The following is a 17042-nucleotide window of genomic DNA, read 5'->3' on the forward strand; positions in this document are numbered from 1 at the left end:
ATAGTCGAGCGAAAATAAGTTACAGATATGTGATTAGTAGAATAAGAAATTGACACAAATATGCTTACATAAAAGCAGCCAAGGTTGATGAGCAAATAATCGACAAAGTCAAAATGCAGCTTGAGATGAATGAGTAGACTGATCCGTCCAGAGGCTGGAATAACGTATGTGGGCTTGACACGGTAGCAGCCCCAGCAAATTGAACTGGCCGTCGTTTCACTTTTCTCTTGTCCCTTCCTCTCCCAGATTCTTTCATGCACTGCTTTCCGAGCTTCTCCAGCTCACAAAATACTTTGAAGCTAGAAGCAAACCTAGCAAAGACTGAACGTTACATACTTAGTGCAAATGTGTCCAGAAACTTATCATTCAGGAAACATTTATCCAAACAGTCCACGTTAAGGAGCAAAATGGGTATTTACTCTTTATTCACGTTTTGTTTCCCTTTGTTCCTCTCAAGTTCGCTCTTATATCTCTCCTCTTATTTGCTTCGGACATAGACGATAATCGTTCAGTATTGCTAAGCATGACTGTTATGCGTTCCTGATTCACCTCCGTGTATTCTTGGATAGATATATCCAGCTCGCGCGATGACTTGTTTTAATAAACGTCAACTCCTGGATGGGTAATTTCCGTGTGTTGCTCTCATTGCTCGTTATCAACCCACCCATTCTTTCATCAACTGCTGCTTAGAAACTAGCTTGTTTTGACTGGTACGGTTGGCGAATTACTGTAAACTGTTTTTGTTCCTGCTGAAGTAACATCTAGGCTAGTTAAACTTATATTTGTCACGATATCAAGTCCAATCATATCTATACTCCCTACCCCAAGTAGCGAGTAGTTGCGTTGTTATTAAGCCCAACCACAGAACCGCTTGGCAGACTGCAGGGATGGCTCCCGGTGAACTCAAGGAAGCTAGATAAAGTTTCACTATACAAGGAGTCTGATTATTATGAAACGATGCTAATTCTGAGAGCAAAAACCTGGAAGTATAAGTTTTGTTTTTTCAAAGTTTCGCTCTCGAGGCCTAAAAATTGGAAAACGATACATTTGGGTTGATTACTTGAAATTTACGGGTAAATTTTGGTACATGAATTTGACTTTGGTTCCATTGTTATCTGGGGTCGTCAATTACGAGTTGATAGACCGACCGTACTTCATTAACAGATGAGAGCAAAACTTGGGTGTAGCTGTTTACGTCGAAGTCATAACACACGATTATCACCTAATGACGATTACCTTTTCGTAGAATCCAGGTACTATGGTTAGATTGTAGGCTTTACAACACAAACAACGTTATTACGAAAATATATTATTAAGGGTAAGTAAAAAGAGTAGAGTTTGATTAATGCCACTTGGGCCAGTTCGTGGCGTAAATTTGTTGATGAGCATTGGTTGACGCTGAACTTGACAAGGATAGGTGAACTGTTTGATATTTAGTGACCCGATTGTCAGATGATTCGGTTAAGGCCGTGACATTTCACTTGCTGTACAATCTGTTAATCAGTTTTTAATGCACAATTGTGAAGCCTGACGTGTAACGGTAAGTAAATCCTCAAAATAAATATTTCTATAAATTTACGACACTGATGATGACCTCATTCGTTTTACCGAACACATTGTATCTGAAGGCGTCCGGCCACGCACGTGCAGCAGATTACAAGTGGGTACTCTGTGTTACACATATCCCGAAACAACTGGCCAGGATAGGTTACACACTTCCGACTTATCAACTTCATTTCAAACATATTTTTGAACTCTCTCATTTCTAACTCATGGTTTGACTGGATTTAGTTCATTTGATCACAGAAGTGATACTGATAACAGCGTTGACAGCTCCGAAATACACATAACATCTTTAAACATGTAGTGAATAGTGTCAGGCTATTTGCTGAGGCATCTTAAGACTCGTAATGGTTGTGAAATATCTTAAATATTTGCCTTCGTCCGACGTAGGCAGAGTGTAAAGGAAGTTGCATGTTGAGAAACATAACTTTCATTATCTTTCCTTTCTTAACTAATCACTATAAATACCCAGTTGAGAATAAAAATTTAGATTCATGTTTTTACCACATATTTAAATCATAGAAAGAATGATACCAATGAAGAAGATAACATCTGGCGAACAAAATGAGATAGAAAATATTTGTTTTGTTGGCCTACTTTAGATGCTCACAATTCAGTTTGTGTAGGTCATTCTGCGTACAATTTGGGATGTCTGACGTACCTGGGATTGATATCACGCTTCATGGGCAGGATCATTTATTGACTTTCTGGAATGAGCTCAATGCTAAGGAGCAATCTGAAATCCTCAGTGATATTTCGAAGATCAATTTCTCTGCTCTCGGCCGAATTTTTGATGTAAGACTTTTGTAGTTGTATCAACAATTCGAAAATGTGAATGAGTCGTTATTTTGCAACCAAAAGATTGTATCTTATCAGCGTCTTCACCAAACAGGACTATGTGATCAGCTTGTTCCAAGTCAGTAAGCGGATACACTGAGTAGGAGATCAATCCCCGAAAATTCGGTCGACAAGAAGGTTATTTCTTTTTTCTAGGATGACTTACGCTAAAATTAATTCTTGCAGATATGTTATAGCAATGGTGTGATTATTCCAAACCATGGCTCTTTAGTTGGCCCGTACTGTACTCCCAAGTTATAATATCTACACAAATTTCTCAACATTGTTTAGGACCTTCATGGGAGACTTTACTGTTATCTTTAATGAAAAAAGTATTTTAAGTCATAGTTATCCTCAGTTTGTGATATTTCGGTTTATCTAAAAGCTACTAATGTTCGAAATCCATCAGAAATCTCCACTCATGTGGTTTCAGCGTTAATTACTATTTAGTAGTTCACATCATCTTTTTAAAACGGATGTCTTTAAAGCTACTCACTTTCTGCTTACTAGATCGTCTAATATAATATATAACGACATACATATACATGGTTAGACACTGGTTTTTGGTTTATCGAATAACATTCTGCCATTAGCTAGACCTAACACCTTTTGGTCTGTTGAGTAGTACCTTAATTTTGAATCGTGACGTTACTCGAAAAATAGTCTAAACAAACTCTAGAAAGTTAATAAATATAGAAGCTTTTTCTTTATCCCGTCTTCTTACCACCAGTAGCCTGTCTTGTACTGCTTTGTCAGATCTAAATTTTAAGTATCGTTCTGAAGTGTTATCAGTATTCCAATTACTTATTTGGTAAGTGAATACTGACGTATTATCCGTTGTTTTACGGAGAGATATACAGTTTTCCATCTGTTTGTTTTTGTTTCCTTCCATGAGTCATATCTTTTTGACTGTCATTGTGCTGCGTTACAGCTTAACTCCCCTTAATCAATGGTTTTCAGTAAAAACTCGAAAAGAATGTCAAATGAACTACGCACTTTTTGTAGGATGCTTTGCGTGTAAAAAAAAACATGGTTTTACATTAAAAAGCCCGTTTTTAACAAGGATAATCATTTTTATAATAGACTCCTCCAAGCTGCTCTTCCGGAATCGATGACAGGCTCTTGCCACCTAATCCAGAGATATGTAAATCTCTGTCGGAGTTGCGCACTTCGCAACCTCTCTTACTGGAACGCTATCTCAGTATTGGTAAGCTACCATTTCGTTATTCAAGGTGATATTTCAAGCTTTGCGGGCAGTCAGTGAAAATAAAGTGGCGGTTCTATTGTTAGCGGGTGGTCAAGGGACACGACTTGGTGTTTCCTATCCCAAAGGGTTGTACAAGCCGAATTTACCATCAGGTCGTTCATTATATCAACTTCAAGCCGAGCGTCTTCACCGTGTTTCTCATATGTGTAAAGAAAAGTTTGGTAAAACTCCTTCGATAACTTGGTGAGTAACAAATTTTGCTAAACTTAACGGTTATCTGTTGTTCAAACATATATCTAGACGTATTGCAATAAAATTTTTTTATTGGGAAACCCAGTATTAACACTGCAATCTGATTGATATGATTGTGGGCTGAGAGAATCTGGTCTCCCTTTCAAAATCCTCTCATATGGTTGCACATTTTCAGCGTCCTCTAGGGAAGACCTACTACCTTCACATGGTGGTAGTGCTTCTATAATAGCGAGAGTGAATCTGGACATCTGGGACCCAGACTGGGTCAATAGATATCGAGGGTTCACCTAGAGCAGTTCATAACCTCGCTTCGAAACCACTAGTGCGCGTTTGTCAAAGAATCCTAAAGGTACAAGGAGGGTACAAACGTCCTTCGGCTGAGGTTATCGGGGATTTGGACTTCTTGACATTGATCTACTGCTTCGCTAATTACACATCTAAGTCGAATGGTGATCTGAAAAAAACTAAGTGCTCTATTTTTGGCACCCAAAGAACACTACTGTCCTCACACGTGTAATCGTTACCAACAAGAAAAGTAAAATAACGAACCACTCAGCTGATGTACTAGGCCCCAGAAATAATAAAAATCTATGTTCTACTTGATTTCTTCATTATAAGCCTCAAATGTATCATTTCGCAACCAGCTATCGATGTAGTGGATATGTACAAGACTACTTTCTTTGATGCATCTATCTGGATTCTGACCATGCTCTGGCGTACATCCAACTCACTTTTCATTCTGGTGGTTAACTACTTGATGTAGTTTAGCTACACTCTCAGTTTTAATTAAATATCAAATGAGTCTGGGTTGGAGGATGGATTGACTCACTGGAAAGTATAGGAGTAGGTTGGAAGAAAGCTAGGGGCGGCCAAACCAAAACATGGCACAAGTCCATGAAGTCACTGACAAGTGAACTGAGTCATGTTGGTAGGTGTAGACTACCTGGTTGGGGACCGCGAGATGATAGCAACCGATGGTTAGAGACCCTGAATGACATGGCTCAAAATCGTTTGCAATGGCGCAGGTGCATCCACTCTCTGTGTTCTCCCAAATTCTAATCTTCTGAATTCTTCATGTCCCTTTTTTCCTCTTTCCAAATTTATTTCACTGTATTATACTCTTTAAATAACATCTCCAAACCCTAATCTTCCCGATTACTGCTTATACTCTTATTACCTCTACCACTACGGGATTTGAATCGACAACTGCATCTCTGTGCTAATGTGGTATGGCAACTCGAACTGATGTACGTACGTATGAAGTTCTACGTTGTTACTGACTGACTGACTGACTTTATTTAGGAGGTTCATATAGTTCTGCAAAACATCCCATTTATGAACATTATTTTCTAGACTCCATACGATTTTGTTCCGGCAGGTCCTAAATATAGTGATACTTGTAAGTCGCTTCCGCATTATCTCACAATACCATGGAACCTGGTAATCAAGTCGCTCTTGCGAGTCAGAAACAGGAGCTGCATTTGGCAACTATCAAAAGTTGTCTGAAGTCGTTTAAGCTACTGCTGGCGAGAAGTCTCACATCAATAAAACGATTCATGAAGATGATCTCATCCCACTTAACAACATTCAAAGACAGACCAAACTTTAATCCAAGCATTTTAAGGGACAACTCGACTGTCCTGTCGCTGTAACGTCATCCGTATCATTTCCCTATGCTCCTTGGACAGTGTCCACTGATCTATCTAATGAAGTGATGATCTATGGGGAAATGCAACCTCTGTGAGTGTCATACTTCGCTAGGTTCAAATGACCTATCTCTTTCCTTTTTAAAGGGTGAATGCAGATTTGTAATCAAAGATTTGGTTGGATTATAAATGGTTTGTCATACAAAGTGTTCCATCGTACTAAAATTAAACGATTGTCCTAACCATCTTGAGGTTTCTATGTAAAGCAATTGATAATGATCGTGTCATAAATCGGATACCAGTTTCATCCTAAATATTTAATTTAATCATACTTTGTGAAGGGCACAAGACTTGTGACTGATTTGTAGATTTTTATCCGGCTTGTATGTGAATTGATCAAGTTTTCACTTCTGATCAGGAGAATATATATCAATGCAAAGCGGTTGGACACAATCAGCAGGAAACAACGGACATACTTTGTACTCGTCACTAAGGCATGTTTGGAAGCTTAGGTGGAAGTGATGCTTTACATGTAATTCGAACCCGCGTCAAATAAAGTCACAGTTAGGTACAATACTACTAGGCTGTTCGGTTTGCGATCGATCTTCTGTAGGACTGCAACCTTTACACCGACTGATCACTGTTTAACTTACCTTCTCTATTCTTTTGCTCTGATCAAATTGGAATTTCAACCACTTAGCATCAAGAGATATTGCACATAATGTCAAATCACCTGGACTTGTAATGACATTACAACCTGTTCATTAAAATTCGCTCATTACTAAGGAATAGATGCTCATGGTTTTAACCGCTATATATATTACAAACTTACAACTAGATTTTTGTTGTTATTTAGGTATATCATGACTTCTGAGCACACAAAAGAAACAACTGTACAGTTCTTTAAATCATTTAATTATTTTGGACATAATTGTGACAACATTGTATTTTTTGAACAATACACTCTTCCAGCCTTTTCTCTAGATGGAAGAATCCTGTTGCAAACTAAGTCTAAACTAACATCAGCTCCAGGTAAGATTCCAATCACTTTTCATGTTGACTGAAACGACATAACTAGTTTTCCAAAAATAAAAAAACTAAATTTCTGCGTTTCGTCGTGCAATGGTACTTACATTGGGCAGTGTTGAATCTCAACCATAGTGACCCAAGTTAGACTTTCATCATATGTTTCTGCCTGCTTATACTATTTGTTGAGTAATTATGATGAGCCCTTCACTTTGTTTAATCTGGGTTTACTGTCTAGATAAGTTTGTAAGCATATAAAATAAATATTTGTCACTTTAGGGAATGTAGTCATATAATTTATTCGACCAGTTTCTTCTTTTCACCACTAAACTATTGGCGATCAATTCGTTGTTTAGATTCTGTGTTGTATACTTAAAGATTTATCATATCGTTTACACTCCTGTTATATTCAGTATCTTTATACTTGAAAAAAACTGCTTAGTACAATTTCTGAAATGAAATTATCAATTAAGTAAGTGAGTAAGGTTACTTGAGTAAATAATAATCACTGATAATATAAAAAATGTACAAATTCTTTCTAGCTAGAATGATGATGGTATACAATTAGTGAGTTCATTAAATGTTATCATGATCAACATGTTTAAATGTATTCATGAATGCTAATTATTCAGTGGTTTGAAATCAAACTCTAACAAACCTTAATATATAAGTAGAAATCGATACTATTAATTATTAACATTGTTATTCTACTAGCCAAAACTGTAGACCTCGGTTAATTAAAATATCACCAATGACTCAAATATATATATATATATATATATATATATATATATATATATATATATATATATATATATTTGTACATGCATTCGTTACTACTTTTATTCCCGACCGTTGCTGCTACCTTGGCGTGGTGGTCGGGCTTGTCTATCATGACGAATCAGTCAGGCTATACTGGTTAGAACAATCGTTCCTCAGGGTTATACCATGTCGGGCAGGTCGGTTGAAGAGCGGTCAGACTAAAAGCAACAAACTCAAGGTCCAAGGACGAGGTCGTACTACTGACTACAGAGGTGTGGCGGGAGGGAAGTGTCTCCCTCAGATAACCATCATGACAGCGATTCTGCCTTTTCACAAGGGAAGGGTGGAGTTATAAAAGGTCAACCCTAAAAACGCACACCTCGCCTTATCCCACGGATATCCGTCTCCGGCGGTAAGGTTTCAACAAGTATGCAGCTAACACAGAAATTACCCACAAAATGGTCGTGTGTTACCGGCCTCAAGAAGTTCTCCCTTTGGCACTGCGGTCACTCTCTCAGGTCACTAAGATCAACTTTAACGCAGTTTCCTTTCTAGGTACCGCTAGAAGAACCCTTCCATAGTGTGGACAATCGGGAAGTGATAACCGCCTTCATACCTCCAACAACACTCAAGACCATTTCGTAGCTGACTAACTACTACCTTTCTTAAATTAAGAAAATCAGTATTTTTACTCAATACGAAAGCGTTCGGATTATTTTTATTGTGTGCTTCCACCTGTACCATCTGACAAATACAACGGAAGTGTATATATTTATTTACACATTTATACTAGTAATAAATATACCTATCCGGCTTTTTTTTAACTAGATGGAAACGGTGGTTTGTACAGGGCTCTTAAAGAGCGCGGTATTCTCGATGATATGAAATTAAGAGGAATCGAATATGTCCAAATTTATTGTGTTGATAATATTCTGGTAAAGGTACCTGATCTTCACTTTATCGGATACTGCATTGAAAATAATGCAGATTGTGCTGCAGAAGTTGTTCAGAAGCTAGACCCAGAAGAACCGCTTGGAGTTGTTGGAGTAGTAGATGGTCAGTATCAGGTAATCTGTTCTGTTATCCAGCTGATAGTATTGTTTCTGTTTCTTATAATAATATCAGGTTCCGTAAACATAATTTTGAAAAAATAGATTATTGTCTGTCGGATTGATTGTTCACCATTAGATCGATTCACGTTTCTTCTACCTCATGTATTAAGCTTATTTAAGCACTTCGATGATTTAATGGGATTTTTCGATTTCGGGGCATGATTTGAGTTCTCTGTTTTTACAAAGACTCTAAAACAACCTTAACTTTGTCCCATTAGAATGGCTTTAGCCACTCATTGTCCAAGTTTTCACGAACATATCCGACGAATAAGTAGAGTAATCCATTTATTGAAGCTTTCTTGCTTTGGAAAGTGACTGAATGATTTATTTGTAAGTTTTCTCGTCAATTATTTCTCTACTTTAAATCTGTATTTCTGTTCGATCAACGAAAATTTGCTCTATTAATGAGTTCTTAGTTTTATGAAGTGGAGAAAATTAAACCATTGTAATTCGTCCTCATTTGACGTGGTAAACTTTGTCTCATACACGTTGTCCTTTAGAGTCTCAGTCTTTGAGAATTTCAATTCAAACCTTATACATACGTGGTGTTTCTGCATTCTAATCTAATTAAAAAGTGAAAATTCATCAACCGGTCTACTGAATATTGCTGTATTTGTATTTAATTATTCTTCCGTTCATGGCAGTATACCAGTTAAATCGAAAACTTTATCCTAACCTTAACACGTTGAACCTAAGATTTAAAGGTAGTGATTTTCAAAAGAGAAGTGTTATATTATATCACTTTAGTCTTCATCTTTATGATTTTCATGCTTGATTTTCACTACAGGTGTTATGTTTTCACAAAACTTTATTGGTTTTAACTTCATATTAATCTTAGGTCGTAGAATATAGTGAGATATCTCCCGTTACAGCATCCTTACGTGTAAACCAATATGACTCTCATAATAATGCACACAATTCAAACAATGGTGAAACAAGTCGTTTAGTTTATAGTCATGGAAATATTTGTGTACATTTCACAACGAGATCATTTTTGGAACGTGTTTGTCAGGATGATATACAAATGAAAATGCGTTATCATCGAGCTCAAAAGAAAGTTAATTGTATAGATTTGCAAACAGGAGAATTGATTGTCCCTCAAAAACCGAATGCAATCAAATTTGAAAAATTCGCATTCGATGTTTTTCCATTTGCTCAGTAAGTCATTGCTTTTGCTTATATTATTTTCTTTTCTAATTGTACTGCATCTTTTTGTTAGTTAATATTGTCATTTATTTCAGTCTTAAACTGATTGTGAATCGTCTGAGGAAATTATTTGTTCCTTATTTGTAAGGGTTTGTATCTCTTTGTTCCTGATTTTAAGGGCTACGGCTTATGAGTCCTAGACTTACGCTATTTATTTTATTGTCGAGACCATTTTACGTTTGACTTACAGGTTCTACAAGTGCTCATATCGATTGTAAAAGTTGCCTCAGTGATATATCATACAATTTAGTATTTAATCAGTTAGGCCAATAATTACAAATAATTTGTGGTATGAATGAAGTGTCATTCATCGAATAATACCACTGATCACATTGACTGGATTTTACTAGGACATCTGTGCGTGGAGGGGGGTGAGTCGTAGATTCCTCATTTTACGGATATGTGATCAAATGGCACAACCAACTTTGGGCTCTCTCTCTAGACTAGGTCCTATTAACATAGTTTATTTCATGCAATTGGTTCCCTTTATGAATTTAAATAAAGCAAGAACAAATATAATATGAATTCATACTATTCTGCACCAATATTTGTTCTTGCTTTATTTAACATAGTTTAATCTGCTTAGGTTAACTGAGAAAGAATTTAGTCTTTTTTTCGATTGTTCTATCTGGTCGTCGCCAACTTTTATGTCGGAATCGCTTATCGCTTATACTTGTAAAACGAAAAACCACTGCAATTCCCCACGAGGTGAAGTAAGAACACAAAAACTGGTACAACTGAAGATTTATTGGACTCAAAACACGACAACGACCATAGTCGAAAATACACTCGATAATATATATTGATTGTAAACCCATTTTGATTATTAATTAGGATGAAATCACATGTTTAAAAAGTATCCAGAGTTATAACAAACTACATGCTAAATGCATAGTTCATGTTAATTTAATACAAGAATATCATATCTTCAACAAACAAATTAATGTTATACGGAATAAAATATCACACTGAGACAAGACAAAACAAATACTACACTAAGTAATCAGCACATTGAATGAAACAGAAGTAATTTTGGACAAAAATCACAATGTATAAAAGAATGTAATTTTACCTTTTCATCCCTTTATATCAATAAAAATCAAGCCTGTTAGAAAACTCAGATAATCTTTTCCTAGCTGTCTCCCGTCTTTTTCCAGAATACTTGTGTTATTCCTGCTTATTTTTATGTTACTGTTTCCTTTTTTATATCAGTATATTCCTTTTCATCATATCTGGACAGAGCGTTGGTTCTAAATCCTATTTTATTGAGGTTTTTCCTGTTATGAGAAACCTTTCATAATGTTTTAATGATTATTAACTCACACGTGGTTGTTAAACAAACTTAATATTTAAGTTGAACATTTTTATTGTATAAACTAAAGCTACTTAGTTCTCATTTTCATCCTATTTTTCTGTTCTCCTCAAGTCGATTTTTTATATGGGAAGTTCCTAGAGATGAACAATTTTCTCCGCTTAAGAATGGACCAGGTGCAATTAAGGATTGTCCTAAAACAGCTCGACTTGATTTGCTTAATTATCATACTCGCTTAGCGGAAAACGCTGGTGCAATACTAGTAAATCATAGTTCTACGTCTAATGGGAACGGACACGTAGATAATGTTCATGACAAGCCCTTAATTGAAATTTCACCTTTGATTACTTACAATGGTGAAGTAAGTTTTATTTACTTTTCGTTTAATAAGTTTTTTATGTAAACTAACTGTCAACAACCAGGAAATATATTTGATAATCGCAAAATTCGCCTACAATATTAAACATCAATCACTAGAGTCAAAAATTCAGCACTGGATTGGTGGTTAAAGCACTCCAACGTTCAACCACCTAGTCACAGGTTCTAAAACTACTCCATATCAGTATCTTTCAAAAGCTTTCACACAAATATTTACTTAACCATTGAATTACAATATCACTAATTAGGAGTCACGTCAATGTTTTTAAAGTTAGATATCAACACCGTTGGATGCTGACCCAATGGTCTATAGGTTAAGTGCTCAGGTGCAAGACCAAAAGTCCTGGGTTGGAGTCTCGTGTGCGGGACCGTGAATGCGTGCTGCCGAGTCGTCCCGTACTTGTACGAAACGGCCATCAAGTGCTTCTACCTTTCCAATAGTGGTCTAACGTTGATCGGTTCATGATCTCACTGAGACAACGAACAATTTGAATTACGGGTTAATTAGCATTAACACTAAGTAATTTAGTTAAGAAATAACCATAAATTCAATGTGTTGTACCGAAGTGTTTTCCTACCACAGGCTATTCTATATTATTAGCTGATTATCTTATTAATTAAATTAATAAATGATGCAAGTGGTAGAGTTCTCTATTTTAACCTTTTAAATTTAATTCCTTAATTGTTGTGATCAGCCGACCAATAAAATCCTTCTCTAAGCCTATCATCCTGACACCCATACAAATTGTTTTCTAAACTCCCCATTACTTATGATAATCTAACCAATTTTTTTCCTATATTACATTGTTTTACTTGCATTGATTCAATTTCTATTGACTTTTTGGCGGAATATAATTTTCGTCTACTTAAGTTATTGATTATACATTTGACCTACATTTTGTATCTATATGGTATAATTAAAAATAAGGTTGGAATAACTGGTAGATCGATTGTATACTAGACTATTGGCAGTGATCGTATTTCGATATGCGACTAAACTGAATAGGTTTTTCTATTTTCTAATGTTATATCCACACCTGTAATGCGTTGATTGTGATCTCAGTAATTCAATGATGTTTTGACTGGTGGCGCTAAATGATCCTGGTTCATATTTTAGACTGAATAAATTTGGAAACACATCATCGGGGATAATTATCAACTAACACAGTGTCCGAAAATTCCTATAGATTATCTGGATAGTGTAATAACAAGAAGATTATCAGAACTATGTGATATATTAGCGCAATACATTTCGAACAATCTGATCACACATACTTGTTATGAACATTTATATTTAAAAATAAAAGGCCACTTAGACAAATGGGGGTAAGAGGAAACAAAGATAATCAGTAAAATAATATGAGAAACAATTCGAAAACTCATCATGCTGGATAATAAGCTAAACAATACCAGGGTAGATTTAAGGTGAGCAGAACGACCATCTTCCTTTCTTAGATATACGTATATGTAGACGAGAAGATGGTTCAACCAAACTATCTATTTTTAAAAAGGCAACTTGGACAGGCCAATACCTTAGTTGTCATAATTACTATCCAGCGCAATACAAACGGGGTTTGATAAGGGGGCCCATTTAACAGGATTAATGATATTGGCACTAATGATACTAGGTTGTTGAATAAAACACTAATGGAAAATGGTTATCCCCTAAAATTCATAAATCGATGGAAAGATCGTGGTATAGTAAGACCTACTATAGCCTTGGCACAAAAAAGCCTGTCTACATCGTCTTACCGTTTAGAGGTGAGTCAAATAGCAGAAATGGAAAATAATTCTCTAATGTCACTCAACTCAGTCTTTAGTTGATTTGCTTCGATCTTTATTGATAACTGGAAAATCTGATGACCAGTATGTATTTGAACTATGGGTTTAATGGGAAATATTATACCAACTTAGACAACTTTTCATCTGGTTTATAGTATCTGTGAGGTAATTTTCACTACACATGCTTATCGAATCTCCTGTACTGTATAAAATTAGTGTGGAGAGCTACAGAAGTTTTTCAACTAAGTGCTGTTTTGGCGCATTATCTTCTCAGTGACACTATTGTCAAAGTATGAACTTGAGGCTATTCAGTGGGATCTTTAATGAAAGATGAAGTAGTCAACCTGAAATTTGATTGTTTCTTGCAAAATCTTGTTTCCGTTTTATTGGTTGCGTGATTTACCTTCATTTACAAACATCATTTTTCTTTTGGCGATAATATCTGTTTCTTTTTACTCTAGTAGAAATAAACGCTGCTGGCTAGTCTCAAAAATCACGTAAATTTTAGAATACAAATCACTTTTATGACTTCATCTCATTTCGTAGTCCCGAGTAAGCTCATGAATCGTAAGTATCGTAAACCGCAGGGTAATCACATCACTATTTTGCTTATTGAATACTGACTTTCCATCATCAGTATATCACATTCTCATAGGTCTTACGGACTCTTAGTTTTATAAAAGACCTAGTCTTTGAATAATAGCTCTAAAAACCTCATAGGATCCGGTTTACGATTTAATGTACATTTGCTGAAACTTTCACAGATAGCCAGGATGTAACTTCCCGATATTGTATACTGCATACACCTACAACTGAAAACTGTAAAATATATTTCAATAAAGTATATTTTTGTGAATTATTGCTGACTGAACATGTTCCTTGTCATATCATTATAGCTAGAGAACAGAACTTAGTTAACCTATTTTCCCTAAACTCTTCTTTTTAGAACTTAACATGTCTAAAAGGTGTTGAAATTCATGGTCTCAATCGTTTGGAACAAGACATAGAAACTGGTAAACCAGTTTTATTTTCTTGTGAAATGAATGGTGACATCTAGTCAAGATGTGTATAAATTTTTTCTTTTAACACTGATATACACAATAACCATACATACAAATGGTCTTCCCTAGTTAATATATTTAACCACATTCATGCTGTGATTTTTCTATGAGTTATTTTGTTTCATATATTTTAGACATTCCATATTACAAACTGTTTTTTTGTAACTGTTCGCCTATATGTTAATGTTTGAAACTATCTGTTCTAATGTGATTTTTTTTTAAAAAAAACAAAAAAGAAAATTCAATTCATCAAATGTTGTGTACAATCAGTGTGAAATTCATTCTTTTCTAATTCTATATGTTCATTTTACTTTTTTAAATGTGCTCAGTGAATATGATTGGTTTTGTTAGCAATAATCTATGATACTAAATTATACTGTTGCTATCCTCTCTTTTACTTATCAATTTGTTTTGTAACTTTTATTCTTAAAAAATAAAATAAATACACTTGGTATTGTTTGGCTTGTATCATCCCATTGAGTTTTTTTTTAAGACTACAATTGATCAGTCTGTTATTGGCATATGTGTATGCTGTGCGTATGCCTCGATATTGCCTTAATTCACAAGCTTTTTGTAATCAATGATGGACTCAGTAGCTGAGTGGATAACGCGATGGCGTTTGAAGCGAATGGTACTGGGTTCGAGTCCTAGAGTGAACATCAACTGTGAGACGCAGGTACATCCAGCTGACGTGTCCCAAATAGGACGAAACACCCGTCCTGGATTCCACTGCTAGCCACTATCCATCGTTGCTTACAAAATAAACAGTTAAAAGTTTATTTCTAATCTTCTGGTTGATTTTTTTTCAAAAAAAAGAGAAAGTTCATTTATCTTTGTTCATGTTTTGACTTTTGTTCTTGTTGATTATCACATGATAAAATCACCAATCAGTATACTACCGACTTATATGACCTTGCTTGTTTTTTTAATGCTAAACAATGACACGTTAACTAGTACTAACAGTTATACGTCAATTCCGAATCCTTATTGGTCCACAAAATAGTAACATCTTGACCTAACCTTACATGTTGAGTCTAGAACACAATGTCATTCTCCACTGTATGAATAACATATTTCAGACGTACGTAGTTTATATACAAGGAAATCAGACTGCATCATACTATATAATTAAAAATAACAATTATACAAGATCAAGCCAAAAGTGGCTGTGGGTATGAGAGACTGTAATTAATAAATTGGGAATAAATTAGGAATGGTAACTCGTATAATAATAACCAATAGGTCAAATGAAAGTTTATGATTATGAATATACATATAATCTAGTTGGGATGTAACAGTTCACTATTAATAACTCTGATTTACTTACTGAAATATATATTTTTTAAAAATAACCAATAATAATTCATTTGCAATACATAACTATACTCCGGTCGCTAAGAGGAAATTGCTCCACACACTCAGGGAGTTGCTCTAATACTGTCCAAAGAAGCACTTAACGCACTTATAGGATGGGAATCTCACGGATCCAGAATCACCAAGATTGTGAAGAGATAAAGGAAAGTGAGTATAATAAAAACAAAGAAGAGTAGAGAATAATGTGAGCGAATGATAAAAATAATGATAGTAATGGATAAATTCAGTTAGGAAAAATCTAACAAAAAAGAAGTTACTTCCAGTTTTATGAAGAAACCTATATCAAGGTCGCCACAATTTTCTATTCTTAGCCATGTGTGATAACGTTTCAGTCGGTGTTGTCCCATGTCCAGAACATCAACTACGGAGTCTCATGACTCGCACCACGACCAGCAATTACGCAACCACACAGATACACGGGCTTCTTGAATACTTCTGTCTGCTCACTACCAAGAGTGACTGCAAGTTCAGGATAATGCCACTTTTGTAAAAGTACTTTGCACTTAGAACATGCAAAGTACATATCATACCTACGGACACTAATTTCCGATTGATTAAGTACAGATTACATGGCTTGGTATCATTTCACAGTAAAGCAATATCATCCGTATACCCAAGGTCGAAAAGTCTTTCTCCAGGCAACAGATTTGCACTATCAATACCTACATCCACCAGAGCTGTTTCCAGAACGTGATCGATCGCCAAGTTGAGGAGGAATGATGAGATCCGGCAACCCTTCCCTAACCACACTGCTTGAGTGAAACAATGAAGAGAAGTGGTTGTGCGTACCTACTCTACCTAAAGTGTTTGTATATAGGGCTTTCGAGATGTCAACAAACTTCTCAGGTACATCATTCTTCAATAGACAATACCAGTGGACAGTCCTGTCCAATGAATCGAAGTCGGCCGTGATGTCAAGCATCACTACGATTGTTGGCCTGTATTAAGTATGAAGGTGTTGTAACATTTGGCGGAGAGTGGAGATATGACCAATACATCCTCGATCTAAACGAAAACCAGTCTGCTTCTCGCGAGTCAATTTTTCTCGAGCTTTGAATAATCTACGAAGTACGATGGAAGCCAATAATTTGGACGCGGTCGCAAGTAGATTTATCTCCCAATAATTGTTGGATGAGGGACGTGAACCTATTTTGAAGATCGGGACAACTAATGACTCATTCCGCGATGTTGGAACACTAATTGCAAGACGTCCGGAAATCACTTAGTCCTTTAACCAGCAGGTCGCCACCATCTTTAGAAGTGACTGGAGATAATTTATCTGAACCTGGTGATTCGTGGCACTTCCAGAGTCGGAGTTCCTCTCGGACGTCGATCTCTAGCTGAGTGGATCAGTCGTCGTCGGGCATGTCGACGTCACCAGGACACCAGATCAGATGGACTGTCCGTTGGAAAACACTCCAAAGTCCAAGACGTCGATATATGTACCTGATTGGCATTCCATCAGCTCCACAGATTGTTTCTCTCATGCCATACTTCTTGTTGCTGCCAGTGACTCGGATGAGT

The 17042-nt window shown here is 36.0% G+C and overlaps 1 protein-coding gene across 2 annotated transcripts; it reads left to right on the top strand.

Moving 5' to 3' along the window:
- Nucleotides 1-2211: 2211 nt before the first annotated feature.
- UAP1_1 (UDP-N-acetylglucosamine pyrophosphorylase) lies at nt 2212-15029 on the top strand (the record flags this gene model as incomplete). Of its 2 annotated transcripts, XM_012940173.3 has the most annotated exons (8): nt 2212-2358; nt 3484-3607; nt 3646-3850; nt 6362-6537; nt 8122-8360; nt 9244-9563; nt 11038-11284; nt 14030-15029. In XM_012940173.3, the coding sequence occupies 8 exons, from the start codon at nt 2212-2214 to the stop codon at nt 14138-14140; spliced, it is 1569 nt and encodes a 522-aa protein (XP_012795627.1). In that variant the 3' UTR covers nt 14141-15029. The 2 variants fall into 2 exon arrangements, with proteins under 2 accessions (XP_012795627.1, XP_051066479.1); XM_051215936.1 differs by having other exon boundaries at nt 2212-3607.
- Nucleotides 15030-17042: the final 2013 nt, after the last annotated feature.

The sequence above is a fragment of the Schistosoma haematobium genome, chromosome 4 (assembly GCF_000699445.3).
Source record: "Schistosoma haematobium chromosome 4, whole genome shotgun sequence".
NCBI classification, from domain to species: domain Eukaryota; kingdom Metazoa; phylum Platyhelminthes; class Trematoda; order Strigeidida; family Schistosomatidae; genus Schistosoma; species Schistosoma haematobium.